The sequence below is a fragment of the Hakea prostrata genome, chromosome 5, assembly GCF_041222555.1.
Source record: "Hakea prostrata isolate BN-2017 chromosome 5, UWA_Hpros_2, whole genome shotgun sequence".
NCBI lineage: Eukaryota > Viridiplantae > Streptophyta > Magnoliopsida > Proteales > Proteaceae > Hakea > Hakea prostrata.
This window is the reverse complement of record NC_142604.1, coordinates 37,569,667-37,594,264: the sequence shown is the minus strand read 5'-3', so window position 1 is coordinate 37,594,264 and position 24,598 is coordinate 37,569,667. Positions and strand designations below refer to the sequence as shown.

Below are 24,598 nucleotides of genomic sequence, written 5' to 3'. Positions count from 1 at the left end.
GGGTTGGGACAGTTTTGAGACCGCTACCAACCATTATCATATCATAGTTCATTTCAAATTAATATTCATATGGGTCTTAGATCTTACCTCGTGACCCTGAGGTCCAAACAAAGGCTGGTACCATTTAATCAATGTCATTGAAAAATTCCAATGTGTTGAGCTAGTTGATTGGTTCACTTGATGAATTATTGTTTTTCCCATTGTTACATGGATGCCTAGAACCAACTCTCAGAAATTGAGCTCTTTGTGCGGATTCCTCTTGATGAGGAAAGAATAAATAAACCAGAATCAGTTCGGTTTAAACCCAGTTCGACCAGAACGACTAGACCAGTTCGGTTCAAACTTAGTCCGACCAGATCGGACCAAGTTAGACCAACCAAGTCAAGGTCGGTTGGATAAATATAAAGTTGAATAAAAAGGTAAATCTGAATAAGATTCTAGCCAAAGAAACAGTATTCAACCAGGACTCTACTACTTGTGTTCGAGTAGGGCTCAAGGACTAAGATTCTAAACACAAACTAACGAGGGTTTGAGTCTCATTCAAACTCGTACATAGAAAATCTATAAAAAGGTAAAGGAGCACAAGAGAAAGGTACGCTGAATAGAATTATCACTATTCGTATTATTATTGTTCATTACTTTCTTGCCTTCCTTAGTCGGATTTCTAAGTAGATCGTCGGAGGTGAAAACTTGACCTCCACGGTCGAGCTCATCTGTGCAGGTTTAATCGGCTGAAGGGATGAACAGGATTGTGCAGCAACAATTGGCGCCGTTTGTGGGAACTCTGATCAAAAAGCTATTATGAAGACGAGATCAGGTTTGGTAATCAAAGAGTTGTCTGGCGGAGAAAAGGAGGTCAACCAGGTTGGAAAGGAAAAAGTTCCCGAAATCCAGATTCAACAAGACTCTCCAACTCTTCCAAACACTCAAGCAAATCAATACGCGACAACGCATCAAATTGTCGAGGTTCAAAAAGAACAAGTTGAGATGAGAAAAGCAATCTCATCTTTAGGCGAGTTGATCAGGTTGGCCATGCAACACGTAATCGCTCCCGAAGCAGGTTCTCAGAAAAAACAAAGAAGTCCTGAGGGGAGCAGGCGTGACTGACCACCAGTGATCGACAGATCCCTCAACAATCTCAAAAAGAGTTGGCAAAATCTCGAGCCTCGAAGGAGGATAATCCTCCAGTCGACGACGACGAGGATCGAGGAAGCAGTACAGATCCAACAAAAGCCTCAAAGGACAAAAAGGATCATAATGGTTCAAAGAAGCGGGATGACGAGATGAATAAGCGCATCGCCGACCTTGACGAAACAGTCAAAAAAGCGTTAAAACTCGGGAAGGAAGAGCTATACGCCGTCTTAAAGGAGGACCCTTTCATTAAAAGCGTCTCAGAGGCGGAGATGCCAATAGGCTTCAAATGTCCGACCTTCAAGGCATACGATGGATCGAAGTGTCCTAAACACCACATCACCCATTATAAGTCTGTCATGTCTACTCAAAGACACAATGAAGCAACCATGTGCCGTAGTTTCCCAGCATCATTGACCGGAGCTGCTTTAGATTGGTACCAAGCTCTGCCCCGGGGCACAATAAAAAGTTTCCAACATCTAGGTCGGACTTTCTTATTGCGTTTCCAAAGCGAAGTAGAAACCAAAAAGAGAGAAGATACCTTGTTTGCTGTAAAACAAGGACGAACGGAGTCCATTAGAGATTTCCTTGAGAGATTCAATAAACTGACCATGCAGATTGAAAATCTGGATGAAAAGATAGCCTTTCACGCCTTGTACCAAGGACTCAGCCATGAAGGCCTACTTGAGAGAATTTTGAATGACATGCCAGAAACATATAACAATCTCCGTGAACGATGCCACAAGCAAGCTAAGATATCAAAAACAATTGAATCTCGAAAGAAGGAGCATCTGACCATGGAGGCAAGAACATACAAAGAAAAGTACCAACCTACCAGAAGGTCAACCGTAGACCCGACCAGGGATGGTCGACCTGGACAGGAAAGGTTACCGGCTATGAGGAGATTGGAAATCCTGATGCAGATTAAAGATCGAGGAATTCTCCAGCAGCCCGAAAAGCTACATTCTCGATCAGGAAGTAGGGACAAAAGCAAATATTGCGATTTCCACAAAGATCATGGGCACTGGACAGATGACTGTCGGCAACTAAAAGAGGAAATTGACAGAATCATCGATCAAGGTCGGCTTGTGAAATACCTCAAACCTCCCCAGCCTGATCAAAAGCAAGTAGAAGGGGGTAGGAAGAGGCATAGATCTCCAAGCTGAGAAGGACGCCAAAACAAGTCCCGACCACGAGAAGGAGGAAACAATCAAAAACGACCACCAATATTTACTGTGTTCGGTGGCCCAACTGAGGAGTCCAGTAGACAAACCAAAAGAAAAGCACAATATGTGGGGAATGCCGAGCTTGAAAAACCAGGTGAGAAGATCACTTCTGAACCAATCACCTTCTCAACCAAAGATAAGTAGGGGGTAAACACTCCCCACGACGATGCCCTTGTCATCAAAGTCACTCTGGCCGGAACAGAGGTCCATAGAGTCCTAGTAGATGCAGGGTCATCAGCAGATATCTTGTCCTTAGAAGCTTTCCATAAATTACAACTAGACGAGAAGATGCTAATCCCTTGTGGGACGCACTTATACGGTTTCACAGGAACCTCGACCCGGGCAGAGGGCACCATCAGATTAGATCTTCGTATCGGTGAACACCCCAAAGACAGGGTCATCCAAACAAATTTCATGGTCGTCCGAGATTTGTCAGCTTATAATATGATCTTGGGACGACCAACCCTTTGTACCCTGGAAGCGGTAGTATCGTCCTTACACATGAAGATGAAATTCCCAACAAAAAAGGGAATAGGAGAGTGTTCCGCCGACCAAAAAGGTAGCAAACAGAGCTACGCCAATTACATGAGAAAGCGAGTAAAAACAAGCTCTACCATGGCGGTCGAGGTCAGGGATGATCGTGATGAAGAAAACATGCAAAGAGCAGAGCCAGTAGAAAAATTGGAAAAGATTATGCTGAACTCAAGGGAAGATCAAGGAACCATGATCTGAGCAGAACAAGAAGAAGAATTAAAAAATAGTCTAACCAGCTTTCTACAGAAAAATATTGACGTCTTTGCATGGTCGGCCAAGGAAATGCCCGGAATTGATAGAAAAGTAGCCGAGCACAGGTTAAATATTGATCCTCAGGCAATTCCAGTAATACAAAAAAGAAGAAATTTTTCTCTGGAAAAGCATGAGGCCATCCGAACAGAGGCTCAGAAGCTAAAGCAGTCCGGATTCATTAAACCTATTGACCACCCAACTTGGTTGGCCAATGTGGTAATGGTAAAGAAGGCAACTGGAAAATGGAGAATGTGCACAGACTATACCGACCTCAACAAAGCCTGTCCAAAGGATTGCTATCCTCTACCAAGGATAGACCTGCTCATAGATGCAACAGCTGCGCACGAGATGCTTAGTTTCATGGATGCCTATTTAGGATACAACCAAATCTTGATGAACCCAGACGACCAGAAACACATAGCATTCATGACAGACAGGGATAGTTACTACTACAAAGTAATGCCTTTTGGTCTGAAAAATGCTGGGGCAACCTACCAGTGAGCAGTCAACAAAATTTTTGAACAGCAGATAGGAAGGAACATGGAGGTCTACGTTGATGACATGCTGATAAAAAGCACATCTCAGTCCAACCATCTAAAAGACCTAGCATAAGTTTTTGAGGTACTCCGAGCATATAAAATGAAACTCAACCCAGAGAAATGCGCTTTTGGAGTATCTTCAGGAAAATTTTTGGGTTTCATGGTATCTCAAAGAGGAATAGAGGCTAATCCTGAAAAGATAAAAGCCATACAAGAGATGAAACCACCAAAAAGCATCAAGGAAATACAAAGTCTCACTGGTCGGGTAGCAGCCTTGAACAGGTTCATAGCCCGATCAGGAGAGAGATGTTCACCTTTCTTTCAAGCCTTAAAAAATATTTCCAAAAAGGGAGTACCAGAATGGAGCGAGGAGTGTCAACAAGCTTTCGAACATCTGAAAGAAAAGCTAACTACTCCACCCCTGCTCGTACGACCGACCACAGGAAAAGAACTGATCATCTACTTGGCAACTTCGCCTCTGGCTGTTAGTGCAGTACTAGTGCAAGATGAAGGAAAACAGCAAAACCCATTTTACTATGTGAGCCACGTGCTCCTTGATGCTGAAACAAGATATCTAGAAGTGGATAAGCAAGCTTTGGCCCTGGTCATAGCAGCCAGAAAACTGAGACCATATTTCCAGTCACATCCTATTGCAGTATTAACAAATTTTCCCTTGAAAAAAATATTACACCGACCAGACCTGGCCGGAAGACTGGTATCATGGGCAGTTGAGCTAAGAGAGCATCAGATAGAGTTCCAACCAAGACCAGCTATTAAAGCACAGGTCTTGGCTGATTTCATCCTTGAAACTCCTGAACCAAGGCATGAGCAAGAAGAAGAGGCCACTCCCGCAAGCATCAAAAGATGGATACTTTCAGTAAATGGTTCTAGCAACGCACAAGGGAGTGGGGCGGGATTGCTCCTAATCAGCCCAGGAGGATTCCAAATACGGTATGCACTACGTTTCCAATTCAAGGCCTTAAACAATGAAGCAGAATATGAAGCGTTAATAGTAGGTCTCCGTGTAGCAAAAACCCTTGACATTCAAAACATCGAAGTCAGAAGCGACTCACAACAGATTGTGAATCAGGTGAACGGGCTATATGAAGCAAAAGAAAAAAGGATGACTAAATATCTGATCATGGTCAACCAGTACAGACAATTCTTCAAAGACATCCAAATCCAACAAGTCCCTAGAGCAGAAAATGAGCAGGCAGATGCCTTATCTAGGTTGGCTATGGAAGAGATGGAAGTAGACCCGGTCGTATATATGGAAGAGCTACAGTTTCCGAGCATCAGTCTGACCGACCAAATGCACATACAAACCGAGCACGGTTGGATGACTCCAATAATCAATTATCTGGAAGGTGATTTACTACCAGATGATCCAAAAGAAGCTAGAACTGTAAAGCAAAGAGCAGTCAGATACACTGTCAGAAATGACAAGTTGTACAAAAAGTCTCTCACCCGACCATTGCTACGATGTGTAGGGGCTCCAGAGGCAGCTGTCATCCTAAAAGAAATTCATGAAGGAAATTGTGGAGGTCATATAGGAGCCAGATCCTTAGCAAACAAGGTAATAAGGCAAGGATACTATTGGCCCACGTTACAAGAAGATTCAAAAGCTCACGTCCGCAAATGTGACAAATGCCAGGCACACGCCAACATACCTCATGCTCCCGCAATGCGTCTGACATCAACCCTCTCTCCGATTCCATTCGCTAGATGGGGGATAGACCTGGTAGGAAAACTACCAAAGGCCACAGGAAGCAGAGAATATCTGGTGGTGGCAATCGATTACTTTACTAAATGGGTGGAGGCTGAAGCACTAGCGTCCATCAATACCGACCAGATGAAAAAATTCGTCACGCATAATATCATGTATCGGTATGGAATTCCAAAAATCATTGTCACCGACCACGGTAAACAGTTTGAAAATGCTGAATTCGAACGTTTCTGTAAAGAACAAGGTATAGAACACCGTTGGTCTTCTGTAGCATATCCATAGAGCAATGGCCAAGTGGAAGTTACTAATAGATCAATGTTGGAAGGATTAAAGAAAAGATTGGACCAGTCTAAAGGCAGATGGGTAGAGGAGCTACCTAAAGTTCTGTGGTCTTATCGAACTACTGCCAGGACGACTACCGGCGAATCTCCATTCCGACTAGCTTATGGAGTCGAAGCTCGGATCCCCGTGGAGGTTAAGGTCGGATCTATCAGAGAAGAAGAATTCGATGAAGAAGCTAACATCGAAGGAATGAGGGCCAATATAGACTTCATTGAGGAAGTCAGAGATAAAGCACAGTATCGATTGGAGGAATACCATAGACGCATTGCAACACATTACGCAAGGGTCAAAATGCGACAGTATCTCCCTGGAGATCTGGTCCTCCGCAAATCCTCTACCTCTGATCCTACAAATCAAGGAAAGCTTGCTCCTAACTGGGAAGGACCGTACATCGTAGTACAACAAGTTGCCCCAGGAGCATACAAGCTGCGTGATCCAGAGACCGGCCAACTCATACCTCGAACCTGGAATTCGAACAACTTGAGGAAATACTATCAATAGTATAAAATCCTCAACAAATTTGAGATTTTTTTCTTTCAGTTTTTGTCATTAAATTGTTCAGATACCCATAGTAGTTTGTGATTCAGAACATTTTGAATTTTTTGAATAAAGTTTTTGAAATTTCTACATATCATTACAGCTCAAGCTATAATACTTAGCTAAGATGATCATGGGAGTATTGACAAAAAACTAATATTCACCAACCGACCTACTAAGGTCGGAGAACAAAAAGCCCTAAGTCACTTAGGCACCAAAAGCCCTAAGTCACTTAGGACCTACTAAGGTCGGAAAACCAAAAGCCCTAAGTCACTTAGGCACAAAAAGCCCTAAGTCACTTAGGCACAAAAAGCCTAAGTCACTTAGGCCACCGACCTACTAAGGTCGGCATACAAAAAGCCCTAAGTAACTTAGGCACCAAAAGCCCTAAGTCACTTAGGCACAAAAAGCCCTAAGCAACTTAGGCACCAAAAGCCCAAAGTTACTTAGGCCACCGACCTACTAAGGTCGGACAACCAAAAACTCTAAGCAACTAAGGCACAAAAGTACTCAGATACTTAGGCGACCGACCTACTGAGGTCGATAAGTAAAAGTTCCCCGAGCACAAGAAGATGATACTTGGAAAGAAAGGAATAACGATTGACCAAAAACAGCTTTGGAGATTAAAATAATACTTCATTCCATACCAAAAGTTATCCATACAAAAAAGATCATTTCAAGAAAGCTCAAGGACAATAATAATCAAGTTTACAGAAAGATAGACTAAGATTTACTGTCTGGCTTCTTCGAACCGGACACATTCTTCGACGTAGAGGTTCCCGAGCTACCAACCTCCGGCAAGGGATCCCAGTTGGAATCTAAAAACTCAGCGACTTCAACTGGTTGCGGCTTAGGAAACCTTGCTCGAAAAGCACACCATGAAGGACGGGGGATCTTAAGGTCGTCAAAGATCCCAGGATCGATCAGATCTTGAAATCGTTCCAAATCCAAGTCTTTGAAAGTTGCTATGATACCCTGGTAGGCATGACGCCGAGCATAAATATACCCGGGCGCAGCTACTTTGGCCATGAACTTCTTACAGCCAGACGTCCTAACCCACCTCTTGATCACCTCGAAGCAAAGCTCGTTGGGGATGTCTTCGAAAACATAAGGAGCTTTCTCCTCAACTGCTTTCATCAGCTTCGCCACTTGGTGATCCGAGCTCTCCAACTTAGCTCGGAGGCTAGAGATCTCAGCATCTTTCCCGACTAAGGAGCCTTGGGTTTCCTCCAGGCTAGTTTGAAGAGTGGTCTTTTCAAGTTCCATAGCCTCATTTCTTCCCTTCAGTGCAGCAACCTCGCTGAGAAGGTCGGCCTCTCGAGCAATCAAAGAATCCTTGCTCGTCTTCAAAGATGAAGCCTCTTTTTCCAATTCCTTAATACGTTGCTCGAATTTCTGCAACGCAAAATAATCTTCCCGAGCTGAATGAATACTCTGACCCACGGATTGAGCCATAGCACAAGCCATCCTATAACCAAGAAAAAAATTTTGGTTAAAGATGCAATTACCAAAGGGATAAAATTTTCAAAAAGAAGCAGGAAGGTCACTTACCTAACAGTAATGGCATGAGCTTTGTGTCACATCCACCCAGCCGGTACCCCATTTGGAATACCCGGGATGTGATCCACAGTCCAAGGATCAATGATCTGAGGTCCATGCCTCCCACATACACGGTAACACAATCATGAACAGTAATAATCAATGGTAAAAACAACTAATATCAAGTATCATGAATAAGACAAGATTAACTAAATCAGAGTGCGGAATATAGACAATAAATAAGGTATGATCAAAATCATAAAGGGTGAGAAGGTATGGTAGTCACCCTCTCAGAGCAGCGGAAAAATATTAAATCAAGTTAGTTACATATCCAAATATCACCGGAATAATTCAAGACAAGTTAATTACAAAATCTAAGGTTCCACAAATACACCAGGGGAATGGGGCACTATGCTAGGATTTCTTCTATACTAATGGTAGTCTCCTCAACAGTACAGATGAAGTAAACCTAGCGCTGCCGCTCCCGCACAACTATGGGGCTAACCCTGGTGCGAATAATAATCCTCCTCGGCTCCAATATACGAATCCTCACCGACGCCACTACCCGGAGGGTAGTATGTGGAATCATAGTCCGCCTCATAGGAGGTGCCATCGTAATCTTCGGTACCTGGAATGTAATCTAAAACGTTTGCACAAAAGGAATGAGTTCGAAGAACTCAACAAGGAAGTTATTCCATAATTAGAAATCATACACATTCATAACATATAATAATGCAATGTGATATGGAACATATGATGCAGATATGAGCCTAACTCTATGAATGCTGGTCTCTAAGGTAGACATGCTTTAAGCCATAGCACCGTACTTCTCTGGGTCGTCAGTCACTCTCCCATTTCCATATCTTGGGAATGCCCGGGGAAGATCGGTAAAGCCATCAAAAACCATGGTAAGGGGAATCGGTCACCGCTATCTCATATCACCATTTGGTCAAGTACTGACGCATGTCACAGTAAAGCCTAGCCCAATGCAAGTCATCTACTCAGTCGGTCAAGTCGATTCAGATACGTCCATTCCTCGCCCCGGCGATCCTTTCCGGTATCCTTCACACTAGAGTCGGCGAAATCCCGGATTTCGGACTCATCAACCCTATTGGTCATCCACATATAGTAAACGGGAAGCTCTCACGTCCTCTCACGGATTGGTTACCGGTCTTGAGCGCCCGTGAGCCCAAGTCTATCCATATGCAACTCTACCAATAAATGGCCCCTTTCAGGTATCCGTAGCATTGTTTATGTCCCCTACCGGATTGGCTACCGGCCTAGAGCACCCATCCAACCATACACTACCACGGGTTGTTCGGTCTCAATGCCCTTCCGATTCGGGTCTGACACGACAAAGATGAACCTAGCCACACAACTAGACACTCCTATGTATGTCATCCAATAACTCCGGAGAGTGTCGATAGGCACCATCGGAGAACATCCCATACTATTCCCTCTGATGCCCAAGGAAAGAAGTGTCAGTAGGACACCCTCCAATCCCAAGTCATACGTAAGCAATCACACATCAGATCTCATCATTTCTCATGCATCCAATGCATATTCATAATAGTACTTAAATCATGATATTGAAACGAATCATTATAAACATAAGCAAATCAAAATGATAGAGTAACACAACAAATGTATAAAGATTTAAATGTTACTGTTCTAACACATATGTATCAGTATCATAATGTTTGAAAGAAATTTAGGGATTTCATTCTTTGAACAAGGCATAGTTCAATATTTAATGACTTATATGTTTATGGATATAACCATCCTTACCTTGGATGAGTTGATGATGAATTGAGAATACCAAGAATAGTCCAATAGAAGTGTTAAGGCCCTAAACAAACATCAATAATAAGTTAGAAAAGAAGTCGGGAAGATCGGATGTCATTTGAGTCAAAATCGACCAAGGTTGCTTGTCAAGCAACAACTTTGGTCGATGGTTTTGGTCAATGGTATCGACCAAAATGATCGACCAAAATAATCCTCGGGCAGAAAAGTGGATTTTGGGGATTTTGGTCCGAAATGAGTCTTCCGGTGTTCGGATCAATCTGAAACTTGGAGGCATACTTAACAACAGTAGTAGGACACTATAAATCAAGGAATTAACCCAATCCAATGGTCTAATTAAAAAGCCCCAAATTGAGCTATTAAGTTCAAGTGATAAATATCATGGCATGAGTTGGAATTGATTGCATTGATGAGGAATAGCATGCAATAGCTAGGGGAACTAATAGAAATTCGATTGGAATCATATGGCAATGTTAAACATGGACATAATACACTCTATAGCTCAGTTTGATATCAAATGGTATGATGTTAATAGGTAAATCATGGAATACATATGCTAGGCATGAGATATAAGCATTAGCATCAATGAATGGCTAAGGGAATCATGGATTGAGCATGAGTAGGCACTTGGAGTGGTGGTTGCAAGGTTGCAGCACCATTCCAAATGTCCCATCAGCAAGATGACAATAGGAAAGAATAGGAAATGGTAGGATAGAGAGTGGAATGAAGAGTCATACCTTAGTGTAGAAGATGAAGGCAAGAATCAATGATAAACTAAGTGTCTTTGATGAGATACCCTTCACACTAGCCAAGGAGCTGCTTTGGGAAGCTCTCCCCACGTTCCTAGGTGAGAAAAATGATTGCAAAAGGCTCAAGGCTCGAGGTCATATTAAATAGAAAAGGAATATTCCATGGAATCATTAACTTGGCAGACTGGGACATTTTGGTCGATGGTCCTTGGTCGATGGTATCGACCAAAATGATCGACCAAAATGTTTTCAGCAGAAAACTCAGGTTTAGAACAGCAACTTCAAGTAGGGATTTGAAAGGCTATACAAGGTCAAATTGAGTGAGGTTTTCTTCCACAATTCAATCAAGAAGTCTAGTTTCGGGGAATACCTTTGGATTGTGCACAGGAGGTCATTTGGTACATCAACCATATTAATCTTCTCCGATGTGCAGACCTTCCTTAAACACTGACAATGCATTTAAGCAAGGGGTATCATTGTCAATGTCCATGGGCTCGGTCTCCAAATCATGATCATCAATCAGGATGGTCCATAAATCTCTTCTTCCACCGCTTCGGGTCCTCGGACCTGAATACAATAGTGGATCCGGGTCAGGGTCAAGGTTAGAATAGGGTTGGATATTACACTTTGAGACGACCAAAGCTCTCCAGATAAGCCATATTAGCAGGGAGAAGCACTCCGGACATCCACTCATTAGCAACTCGGGAAATAACAGAGGAAGTTCCCTCAAATACCGAGGAGCTAGAATCCAACGACCAATCAGGTCGGAGAATATTGGATGGCTGTGAAGCTCCAGCCTCCGACCTGGGAGTGTCTTTAAAAGACACCTCATCTCCCAAGGGGGGAGGAAGCTCGGAATCCAAAGTCTTCTCCCCAAGCTGGACGCTTTCTTTGAAGGGCGGGGAGGTAGGTCACCAGGTTTCTCCTTTCGGACCCTGATTGCTTTTCCCTTGGGGGAAGAGACAGGACCAGTTGAAGCTTTATCCGATTTGGTCGGATGTTTCACCTCCACTTGCTGCATAGTAGCAGCGACCTCCTTAAAGTCATCCTCTTCGAGCATCACTGCATCATTTTCCCGAGTAAGATAACTTGGAACAAAAATGATAAAGAAACAAATAGACAAAAAGAGAAAAACTCTTCTTACCAGTCAAGAACCCCCAATAATGGAGGATATTCGGATATTCCGGACAATATCCATTCACAGCAAGAAAGTTCCAATCTTCAGTGGGGATCATCCGAATTCGATCCCTTGCTTCCTGTTCGGAATGAGATAAAGGCGGAATGGAATTTGAATCCTCCTTAGGGTATTTGGGCTAGGAGGTCGGAAAGCTGGGGAAAGAGGCGGACCGAACAAAGAAATAACGAGACCTCCAACCCTTGGTATTGGTTGGAAGAGTACCTGATCCTACAAAGTTACCCTCCCACCCAGTTTGCAGAGAAGTTCGTTTGGAGAGATAGAACCAACGACTTTGTTCTTGTTTTTTATACATGAAAAATTGAAGGAATAAAGGTAAGGTCGGAATGACACCGACCTCAGACTGCTTACAGAAACCCCAGAAACAAATTATGTTGCGCCAATTATTTGGCGCCAACATCCCTGGACAAATCCCAAAATGATTGAGCATATCAGAAAAAATTGGGTGCACATGAAGTCTGAAACCATTGACAAAGGCATCTTCATACACTGCAAACTCACCAGAAGAAGGTCGGTGAGCCCGATCATGGAAAGAAGGAACCCTCAGTATGAAGCTATCAGGAATGGAGTACCGAGCTCGGATGTCTCTCAAATCATTTTCGGTAAGCTCGGACGGATAAAAACTGGGACCCGAAGTACTGGGGTCGAAATCTATGTGTTCGGAAGTCCTAGGACGACTTCTCTCAAGAGCTAAGGCTGAAGAAGAAAGCTTAAGCAACCAACGTTTCCTGTTCGTACTGAACCGACTATGAATACTTAATGAAATTAATTCAGCATCACTAAGTAGGTTGGGACGAGTACCAGAAGACAAGGTCGGATCAAGTTCAGTGTCACTCTCTGTGTCACTATATCCAGAAGAAGCAGCTCCACTGTTCTCAGAACGAACAGAAGAGCTCCCAGAAGATGGGGGGATAGGGGAAGATCTAGAGGGCCTAGAAGCTTTCTTCTTAACACCCATCACAAACAAGGAGTCTATACTAAGGCTAGAATTGCAGAAATGAAAGAACTGACAAGCAAAGTCCAAAGAAAATTAAAAGAACAGCACGCTCAGAATACTACCCCAAATGAAGAATAAAGTAGATAGAAATAACCAAAAAAGGCAGACGAACTTACTTGTGGCAAGAATCGAAGGAAGAACTCCTATGAAGGTCAAAAAAAGGCACTTTAGAGAAACTGCAACTTCCGTCTTCTCCACAGGTGCAGCAAGGGAAACAGTAAAAAGTGAAAGAAAAAAGGAAGTTCAAACCTATATACTCCCAAACAAATCCAGATCTAACGGATGAAAATGGAGGAATACAAAAAGTTTTTAATCTACTGACTTTAAAGCTTTCCATATCCAACAACCACGTATAAAGATTCTTCAGGAAGATTCCAATCCAACACTGTCAATCTGGAACCAGAACGATTCATCTTCTCAGACTTACAAAACCCAAAAAGTCATTATGAAGGGTCATCATTTCCAGGCCACGTGTCATTACAGAGAATACGTGCAGAAGAACGTGCGCTGTCGTTTCACATTTTACGACGCAGCACCCTGTCAGATGACGTCAGCCATTAAAACCTCCAACGCCAGGCTGTGAATACACACAAGTAACGGAGGTCGGAAGTATGAACATGCTCGGTCACCAAATCTCTAAAGCCCGAGCAAGATAAAGCTCGGACTCCAGAGACTGGGGGGCTTATGATGAGGAAAGAAGAAATAAACCAGAATCAGTTCGGTTTAAACCCAGTTCGACCAGAACGACTAGACCAGTTCGGTTCAAACTTAGTCCGACCAGATCGGACCAAGTTAGACCAACCAAGTCAAGATCGGTTGGATAAATATAAAGTTGAATAAAAAGGTAAATCTGAATAAGATTCTAGCCAAATAAACAGTATTCAACCAGGACTCTACTACTTGTGTTCGAGTAGGGCTCAAGGACTAAGATTCTAAACACAACCTAACGAGGGTTTGAGTCTCATTCAAACTCGTACATAGAAAATCTATAAAAAGGTAAAGGAGCACAAGAGAAAGGTACGCTGAATAGAATTATCACTATTCGTATTATTATTGTTCATTACTTTCTTGGCTTCCTTAGTCGGATTTCTAACTAGATCGTCGGAGGTGAAAACTTGACCTCCACGGTCGAGCTCATCTGTGCAGGTTTAACCGGCTGAAGGGACGAACAGGATTGTGCAGCAACACCTCTGCTATTCAAAAGTAATTGTTTGCAAAAGCTTGTGATGAGAGCCAATGGGGAAAACACCAATGAAGTCTGCATGGTTGATTTCCTGGGTGGACCAACGTTAGTATGTTTCTGATTTATTAATTAATATTTATTAATAATTATTATATTATTAACAATCGAACACCCCACAAATAAACAATGGTTTTGGTCTCAATTGTCTTGATAATTGGAAATGGATGGAAATAATACTTTTAATAGCCTATTACTGGATCTCATAGGAGACTACTCGAGGGATAACATGACTTCAAGCACCGGGAATTCAGAGATTTAATGGTTGTATTAAGTTATGCCACAGGGTGTTCAAGGAAAGTGAAATCAGTTTCGAGTAAAGATGTGAAAGAAAATCTTATTATGCCATTCCATTGACAAGTAGAGAGCATGAAAGAAAAAAAGAATTTCAAATGTATGTGAAACATAGAAGTTCTCATATTTTAGGAAACTCCACAAAAGAAGACAATAAAATATAAACATTCCATTTTTGAGGTATCCAAATCCCCCCCCCCCCCAAGATCTTCACAACATCACAACTACCCAAGTCCTAAACAACTGAAGAACAAGGACTCTGATTATCTATAAAAGAGCATGTAACATCTCTTTTACACATAGTGGAACTATCTTAAACTCTCCCAAAAACATTGGGGTGTCAATAAAACCCTTTTGACCCGGCCCAACCTAAACCCTCTAGCTTGGCTCAGTTCCAATCTGATATTTTTCAACCCAAAGGGCAGGCTTGGGTTATAAAATAATGAGCCCTAACAAGACATGGTCGGGTTCGGGTTTAGACCTCAAGCCAACCCGGCCCAGCCCAACCCGACCCTATAGTTTAATTAATTAAATATTATTTAATATCAAGATGGTATACCAACAATGTGTTGCTTAGTTGGTAAAGCCAATACTTTTCAACATAGAGGTTATGGGTTTGATTCTACTTGGTGGGAATTTTGTTATCCATTTTATTTTCCACTAAATAATTAGGTAAAATTATTTTCCTAATCAATAAACATAACCTTCGGATTGATTATCCTCATAGTAAACTCTCTAGAGCATTGATTATCCATTCAAGGGTGCTATTTGTCACTCATATTAGAATAATCAATAAATAACTATTCGAATTGACTAACTATTGAATTAATCATTAAACAATAGGAGCATTGTCTAAGTATTAATCCAATAACATAATGAACACGAAGTGATAAATACCCGAAAATTAGACACTCATTACCCTTGTCTCAGAATAATCAATAAATTAAACTATCTATTAACCTTGATTGAAAGTTGAAATTAGCTAGTCATGGGAAAAAACAATAAGGCTTCTTGAAAACATGGTGTCAATTCTTTCTCTAAAACTATGGCTCCTCTGCCCAACTCTGAAAAACCTGACTTCATGTTTCTCATCGAAACAAAACTCCAAGGGACTCAGATGGATCGCATTCAACACAAGCTGGGTTTTGATCATATTTTTTCCGTTTCTTCAACTGGCGCATCAGGTGGCCTCTCTATCCTATGGCAAAAACAACTTACTGTGAACATTCTCAGCTCTAATAATCGGATCATTGATACTGAAATCTCTGCAATAAACAGTTGCTTTCACCTCTCTTGTGTCTGTGGAGATCCTCTTATAGAAAAAAGACAACTCACCTGGGATCAATTGTTTCGAATTAGCAATGGGTGTAATTCCCCCTGGTTGTGCATGGGCGACTTTAACTCATTTCTGGATTGGTATGACAAATCAGGCGGTTCTATGGTGGTAGACCGAGAAACTAAAAGCTTCAGAGATATGTTATTCAACTGCCATCTAATGGATCTAGAGTCCAAGGGCCCTCCGTTCACCTGGAATAACCGAAGATCAGGATCAGGGAACATCCGTATCAAGCTTGACCGTGGATTGGTGGATGTGGAATGGAGACTAAAATTCGACAATGCTCCTGCCATAATCAAACCAGCCTTGTACTCTGATCATAATCCTTTGATCATTGATACTCTTGGTAAAATCCCTAAAGGCCGTCAGCCGTTCAGATTTGAGGCTGCCTGACTACATCACCTAGAATGCCTTCAAATCATTCGGGATTCTTGGAAACTACCGCCTATCCAAAATGAAAACCATGCTATTTCTCAAAAGGGTGTGCAGTGCTGGAAAGCCTTACTCAAATGGAACTCAGTCCTTTGGTAGAATCCAAGACAATATTCAGAAATTAAAGGTGAGGTTGTTACAGGTTCAATCATAGGGCACTTCCTCTTTCTCTTTGACCACTGAAAGGGAGATTATTCTCGAATTAGAGACCGAACTTCTGAAAGAGGAAACCTTATGGCAGCAAAAGTCTAGAGTTTCGTGGCTTCAAAGTGGAGATCGCAACACGAAATTTTTTCATGCTTCCACTCTGATCTACCGGCATCAAAACCGTATCCTGAAACTCAAGGATGAAGATGGTAATTGGACTTCTTCTGATAAAGAACTCTGAGAGGTTTTATTAGACCATTTCTCCACTTCTCTATCCTCCGAGGGTTCCCACCTTGATTCTATCCACCAAGCCCTCTCTATTGTTCTTCCAGTTGTAACTGCAGATATCAACTCCCAATTATGTGCCATTCCCAGCTCTGAAGAGATTTCCAAAAGCTTGAAGTCTATGGGTCCCTTAACAGCTCCTGGTCCAGATGGATTCTCTCCTATCTTTTACCATAAAATATGGCAGATTACAAAAGAGGATATCATAACTATGGTTATTGACATTTTCCACACAGGGGTCATCCCATCAGACCTCAATAACACCTACATATGCTTGATCCCAAAGCTGGAGAACCCTGAACTTCCGGAACACTTCCGGCCTATCAACTTGTGTGGCGTCGCTCTTAAGGTTGCCTCAAGCATCTTGGCTAACAGATTGAAGATCCATCTTCAAAGTATTATCTCCCCAACACAATCTGCTTTTATTCCTGAGAGGTTGATCTCAGACAATATATTTATAGCTCATGAACTATTTCATTACATTAAGCAGGAAAAAAAAAAGGGAAGAAGAAACTTATAGCCTTGAAATTAGATATAAAGAAGGCTTATGATCGCCCTAAATGGCAATTCATTGAGACTACCCTATTGAGACTGGGTTTCTGTAATCGATGGGTGACTCTCGTCATGAACCTCATACGATCAGTTTCTTATACCTTACTTGTTAATCGAGTGGAGAGTGGGATGTTTACTCCCACACGGGGTATTCGGCAAGGAGACCCCCTATCCCCATTCATATTCATTTTGTGCTCTCAGGTCCTCTCTTCTATCATCCATACGGCCAAAGAAGCTCAGCTGATTCATGGCATCAAAGTCCGAAATCGTGCCCCACCCATCTCACATCTATTTTTTGCCGATGACTGCCTTCTATTTGTTGAAGCTAATCTACAGCACATATCTTGTTTAAAGGACTGCCTCTCTCTATATTGTCGGGCCAGTGGACAGGAGATTAACCTCAATAAATCTTGTCTCACATTCAGTCCAAACACACATAATCGCATCAAGAGATGGTTTTCTCGGGTTCTGAAGATAAAATATGGATCGGGTCCCTCCAAGTATCTAGGTCTCCCAACAGAATTTGGGGTTTCTAAGCGTGAGGTTTTCTCTTCAATTGGGGACAGAGCAACTAAGCGAATTGAAGGATGGAAGTTCAAGTTTCTTTCACAGGTTGGCCGAGAAACACTGTTGAAATCAGTCATCAGCTCCCAATCTTCGTATGCAGCGTCTCACTTTTCCCTTCCAGCTTCACATCATGATAGGATGCGAAAACTTATGATCAATTACTATTGGGGTGGTAATGCTAATAAGAAGAAGATCCCGTGGGTTTCATGGACACGTCTATGCCGTTCAAAAGAAACAGGAGGCCTAGGGTTTCGGGACCCCCTACTACAGAACAAAACTCTTCTCGCTAAAGCTGCTTGGTGACTTTGGTTTGATCCTCACTCCCTCTGGGCTAGATTCATCAAAGCCATTTACTTTCCCCATAGCTCTTTTCTACAGGCAGGTTCTACTTGTAATGCTTCGTGGGCATTGAAAAGCCTCAAAATTGGTCAGCAGGTACTCAACGAAGGTCTTATTTGGCAGGTAGGGAATGGTCAGTTGATAGATATATGGAGTAGCAAATGGATCCCATCTCTCCTTGACTTCTCTATTCATAGCCCAAAGCCTCGAAGTTGTGCCTTCAACTCTGTAGCTGACCTTATTGATCCCATTTCTCATAGCTAGAATAGAGAGCTCATCACTCAGCTATTCTCTGCGTCTGAAGTAAAGGAGATCCTTAAAATTCGTCTCTGCTCTAGGGAAAGACCAGACAAACTCCAATAGAGCGGATCAAGGAATGGCACCTTCACAGTAAAGAGCGCCTATCACTACCTCTCCAATCTTCGAGATTTGAAATCCCAACAGCAGCCTTCTTCTTCCCGAATCCATGCATGGGATATCCTAACTCTGGCAAATTGGAAATTATTATGGAATATCAAATCCATGCCAAAGATCAATCATTTTCTATGGAAGTGTTGTGCTCAAGGTATTGCTACAGGAGTTGATCTTCACAAGAGGAACATCCCCATTGATCCCAAATGCGAGAAATGTGGCCATCCAGAAGAAACTATCGATCATATACTCTTTGACTGCCCAAGCTCTCGCTCAATCTGGTTCGGCTCCAAACTAGCGTTAAAGTCTTCAGAGTATGAATCTCCTAAACTCCCATGTATTCTAACTGATTGGGAGATGAATATCTTCTCCTCCAAAGTTGAGAAAAGAGAAACTCTCTCTCTCTATTTTCCTTCATCTGCTGGTCTATCTGGTTGGCTAGAAATGAAATCTCCTTCGGCTCTGGTCGCTTTACTCCAACAGAAATTCTAGACCATGCTCAACAGGCCTTTCGCAGTTTTGCAGAAGCAAACCCAGAGTGGTTTTCCAATCACAATTCTACTCAACCGGTGCACCTCTTAGCTCTTTGGATTCCTCCGATGGCTCCACTCTACAAACTCAATACTGATGCTTCTCTCCCCGTTCGTTCGCAAAAGGGAGGCTTGGGCTTTATCTTAAGAGATCATCGAGGAATCCCCATCTTCGCCATCTCTCAAAATGCTGATTTCTCTTCTACTTTAGTGGGTGAATCACTTGCACTTAAGGAAGGTCTCTCATATGCAGCTCAACAGGGATTTCAACACTGTGAAGTGGAATCAGACTGCCAATAGCTTCTGAATCTGCTAGCTGCTCCCCAAGTTGTTCCCCCGCTGGAGATCCAACACCTGATTGAGGAAATCCAGTTTATCTCTAGGGATTTCTTATCGTTATCCTTTTCTTATTGTAGTAGGGATGCTAATAGCATAGCTCATTCCCTAGCTTAGAAAGCCCTGTCCTCTGTAGGCCGGACAGTTTGGCACTTATCTGAATCTTGGCTTCTTGATCTTTTTCATCAAGATTCCATGTGTAACCCCTGCTCTTCTATCCAATGAAAATCTGAGTTACCAAAAAAAAAAAAAGAACTATGGCTCCTCTTATATTAGTGTGTGATGATAAATCTCCAAAAATGTCTTCTTTCTTATACAGGTTTTTTGTCAATTCTACACCCTTTCCAATTTTATCATTATTATTGTTCTCTTTAGTAATGCAATTCTTCCCAATTCAGTTGTTTTCTTTCTTCCTCCTTGCCTATTTGATTGTTTTCATTCTCCTTCTTGCCAATGCAATGGTTTCTAATTTAATCACATACCAATTCTACTTCTTCTTTAGATGTCCGATTGCAGGAGGGAACAAAATCTTTGTTTGTTGAATTGAGACATTTTATGAAAATCCTCCAGATTTGGACAAAATCAAATCTTCTGCTTTGGACATAATCAAATCCTCCATTTTAATTTGGGTCTGGTTCTTTGATTTGATTTAAAAATGTGGTCTGATTCACTTTTTTTCTAGACTTGATACCCAAATGCTCTAATATGTCCATATAATAAAAAAATCAAATAAAAAACATTAGTCTCATTAAAATATAAAGGATTTGATATAATATTAATGCAATTAAGCGACCTAGCACAAGCTCAGGCAATCCCAAATCCAAAATCATGCATTTCATATCACCATAACATTATAGCAAACAATGAAACAGCAGTAAATAACTATTCCCAACAGTTTCTACATATTAATCATTCTTAAAAAGTTCATTCCAGCATGCTATAACATCATAAGTAAACAACATATAATAGGAATAGCATACTAAACCATCCAAGCATAAGTGCATTGTTCTCCTTACTTTATCAACATCCAAAACCTTCAAACCAGTAATCTAATAGATCATAGTAGGTCTTAAGAGTATGTTCATATAATTGCATTTAGGGTTTAGAGTCATTTCAGCCAAATCAAACTTCAAAACCAAGATAGCAAGGGGGCCAGTCGATTAAACCGGTTGGTCACTAACCGACTGCCCTAACCAACCACAAGGTGCCCTCGAGCATAATTCAAATTGGAATTCCACACCTTCAATCACCCAACTTTGAAGGGTTCTAGGTTGATCTTAGGCACGGACTTCATCTTTAAATCACTATTCTAAGCACCCAAACAAGAAATAAAACTAAACTCTAATTTAATTATCAAATTGAGACATAGAGAATCTTTCTCTGGAAAAAATCCCAAAACATGTGATTTTCTCTATGAAAAAACGTTATCTTAAAGTAAAATAATGGTGAAGTCAAGGTTTTAAAACCTTAAATAGGGGTGTCGAGAGCAAAAATCCCAAAACTACATGCAATGAATCGACTAATTAGCAAAGGGATGGTGGATTGGTCAATCAACTGCCTTGACCAACCACCCTAGTACTTTGTAGTACTAAGGCGGTTTCTCAATCTTGATTGAACCCACATGCTTGCACCGGCATAGGGATCATTGTAGAGGCTATTTTGGACTAGGGCACCTCTTAACTCTGTCACTCACAAGCTGAAAATCCATCTACCCAAACCATTCAGGTTCTTGTAGGATTACCTTCCAGTTTCCAACAGAGCAATAGGACCATATCTTCACCATCCAAATCCTTGGATTCTGGTGCTAATCCAATTGTCTCAAGTTGTATGGCCCACAAATTCTTCCTACTGGATGCTCACGTTCTCGTACCTACAATTAGGGTTTCAGTTAGGATCCAAGGGATTATCACCAAAGTGCTTCATGGTAGTGAAAGTAGGATAGGGTCCAAACACGTACCCAACTAGAGCCGATTCCCAGTGAAGACATTCATCAATGAGATGATCGGGTTTGCAAATTGCTCTTTGAATGTCATTTATCTCCACTGGCTTAACATAGGGAAAGGAGTCATCTTCCTCAACGAGTCTCCTCACCTCAAATAATCCAGCCCATGATTTCTACACCTCCTCACCACCACGTATAAGTGGTCCTCGAGCCATAGCAGCTCCAATGGAAGCCCTCAAGAAGGCGGACAAAATTTCTTTGTAAGCCATTAGAAAAGTGAGATACTTATCCATAATGGTAGATGAAGATAAGTGCTTATTAGCGGATAAAAGATAGGTCAAGGTGCAGAGTCCAGATCACCTCCCTTGACGGGGAGCACAATGTGAGCCCCTGACGCTTGGGGTGAAGCCCATGGGGTAAATATTAAAAATTAATCAAAAAATAAATTTTCATTAGGCCCCACCCCCATTTATGTGGGCAAAAGCGTCAGCGGAAGTGATCCGGACTCCAAGGTGCATGTAACCTAGCCGAGACAAACCGCCGTTCTAAAATAGAAAATTGGGTGGCCATTATTAATTTTTCACTTTACAGATTCTTCACATTTTTTCCGTTCCGTTTTAATCCTTTCCCCATTTTTTACGAAAACAATCGTAAAACACTCATTTTAAAGGGTGAGAGCGATAGCGAAGAAGAAGAAAAAAGGAAGACGACGAAGCAGAAGCAGTTCTTGAAGTGATAAGAGAAGTTGTGAAGTTTGAAATTCCCTTTCTTTGATTAGATCTGGTGAGGCTATCATGAAGTTTCGTTTAAAACAATCCTCCGGAAACATGAATTAATGATCAATTTTCGGTGGAATATTGTATAGAGATCTTTTACACTTGAACTATTTCATCTTTGTCTAAATCTGTTCATTGGTGATTTCTGGCTTTCAGCAATTTTCAGGTTGGAATTGGAGAGATCCTGGTGCTTCGTTAAATTAAGAAAGTGCATAGCATTTATCAGCTAGGCTGTTTGCTTTGTTGAGATTTTTTTTCTATTTATTCGTTTTATTTTCTTCAGGTATTTTTGCCTCACTCCTTTCATAATGCTTCTTCAGTTGAAAATGTATAAGTTGAGATTGATGAAATTCAAACTGTGAATTCCCTTGGGTTTCTAGCCCTGATTCCCCCCCCCACCCCCACCCCAATAGTATCCACGATGCATACGATACCATCTGAATTCTCTAATCATTTTTTGACCCCCCCCCCCCCGATCCCCCCCGATTAACTCTTGGTTAGATTGCATTTATGAGTTAATATTTTCCACTAATTCTTTTTGTATCTATTACAGAGTTATTGATGGCTTGCAAAGATACTTTCAAGGCGAGAAAAAAAAAGGAAATACCTGGAGAAGGTATGTTGGAAAACTTGATGGATACTAGAGAAAATATATTCAGCAAGTATGTCAATACAGATGCTCTGGATTCTCAGCTAAAGAAGCTAACAATTTCTAGACAATCTGGTGGAGATTTGACGAGCCAGTCATCAGGTGATCATAGACTTATACCTGGTCTAAATGATAACATTGCTATGGATATTCTAATTTGGGCAAGTAGATCTGATTACCCAAATCTTGCTGGTGTCAACAAAAAGATTAATGAGTTGATTTCTAGTGGGGTTATTTACAAATTGAGGCGGCAGATGGGTGTCATAGAACAATGGGTTTATCTTGCTTGTACTGATATGCCTTGGGAAGCCTTTGATCCTGCAAGACATAGGTGGATGAGGTTACCTACAATGCCATGTGATTTTTGCTTCACATATGCAGACAAAGAATCTCTTGCTGTAGGAACTGACCTACTTGTTTTTGGTCGGGAGATATCAGGATTAACAATATGGAAGTACAGTTTGCTTACAGATCAATGGTCTAGAGGCCCCTTAATGAATCATCCCCGTTGTTTGTTTGCTTCCAGTAGCAAAGGGGAAATTGCCATTGTTGCTGGAGGAATTGATCAAAATGGTTGTGTTCTGAAATCTGCAGAGCTTTTCAACTCCGAATTGGGTTCTTGGGAATGTTTGCCAGATATGAACTTGCCTCGGAGACTATGTTCAGGATTCTTCATGGATGGCAAGTTTTATGTCATTGGAGGAGTTTCCAGTCAACATGAGCCTGTAACTACCGGGGAAGAGTACAATATTGAGACAAGAAAATGGAGGATGATAAATGACATCATCCCTAGTTGGGGTGGACCTATGCAGCCTCCTCCTCTGGTGGCAGTAGTTAATAATCAGCTTTATGCTGCCTATGTAACTACAAATGAGGTGAACAAATATGACAAATCAAGTAATACATGGAATGTTGTGAAGAGATTGCCTGTCAGAGATGGCACCAACAATGGTTGGGGTGTAGCCTTCAAGGCATGTGATGACAAGTTGATTTTTGTTGGTGGACAAAGAGGGCCTAATGGTGACGCTATCGTAGTGTATTCATGGTGTCCAAAGGATGGGAATGAAGGACCAGACTGGGATGTTCTTTCTGTCAGAGAGCAAGCGGGTGGGTTTGTGTACAACTGTGCAATGATGGGTGCATGACTCTATGTCTTATGTGTTGGATTTAAACCCTCTCATTGAGAGAGTCAGGTCTTCTCCATCGCAACTTGATGTTGACTGGGTGTCTTTCAACCTCCAAAAGATCAATGTTGATATCAAATGTTTTTATTCTCGGGTTCCCACCCTTTCATTGAGTATGATTTTTCTTCTTCTTAGAAATAGATTAAGGAACTAAATTAACTTGGAGGCTTCTTTCCTTTTCTTATCATGATTCTTGTTATGAATGTAAAGTCATATATCCTTGAGGAAGTTTTTGGGTTGTAATATTATGGTATGATGTTTTTTCATGGTATCAGTACTTGTTACTATTTTGAAATTTCATCCATTTTGATGGTTGTCATATGAATGGTATTTCATTTTCCTATCTCGTGCATTTAATTTCAGTTTCTTGGAAGGAATTATTTCCTACCTAATATTGTAATAAGCAAGATGTAGACAAAGTTGTACTATATAAGGAGCTAACTAATATGGTGAGGGAGGTTAGATGGTGTCCTTTGCCTGGTCTTAGATGAGCTATTCCTTCCCTCTTATTGTATGCTGATGACATCCTTATTTTTGGGATGCATCACTGAAATAGGTCAAAAATTTGTTGTTGTTCTTAAAAATGTATCAAGTGTTCATAGGGCAACATATTAGCCTGGACAAGAGTAAGTTTTTTCTAGGGAATGTCCCTCCTCATTGGAAACAAAAAAATAGTTTATGTAATGAAAATGCCTGTTGCAAAACTCCATATTAGATAGTTTGGTGTAGAGGCCTTCAAAGTGCAAGTCATGATAAGGTGTTGCCCTTTCTTGATAAGATAAAAAATCACCTTCAGGGTTAGAAGGAGAAGTTCTTTTCTAAAGCAGGAAGGGTAGAATTGATTTGGTCAGTCATTGCTAGCTTCTCTATCCACAATATTTCTATTTACTAGTGGCCCATTAGTGAAATTAGAATTCCAGAAAGGTGGATAACGAACTTCTTATGGTCTGGTGACGTGGAATCAGCTAAAAAATTTATTGTAAAATGAGATAGGTAATCCGAACTATT

At 41.4% G+C, this 24,598-nt stretch overlaps 1 protein-coding gene and 1 pseudogene across 1 annotated transcript; both read left to right on the top strand.

Moving 5' to 3' along the window:
* Positions 1-15,149: 15,149 nt before the first annotated feature.
* On the top strand, positions 15,150-15,833 carry LOC149015904 (uncharacterized). Its single transcript, XM_089156631.1, has one exon. The coding sequence runs from the start codon at positions 15,150-15,152 to the stop codon at positions 15,831-15,833; it is 684 nt and encodes a 227-aa protein (XP_089012757.1).
* Positions 15,834-16,425: 592 nt separating this feature from the next.
* LOC149015903 (F-box/kelch-repeat protein At5g60570 pseudogene) lies at positions 16,426-23,551 on the top strand (annotated as a pseudogene).
* The last annotated feature ends 1,047 nt before the right edge of the window (positions 23,552-24,598 follow it).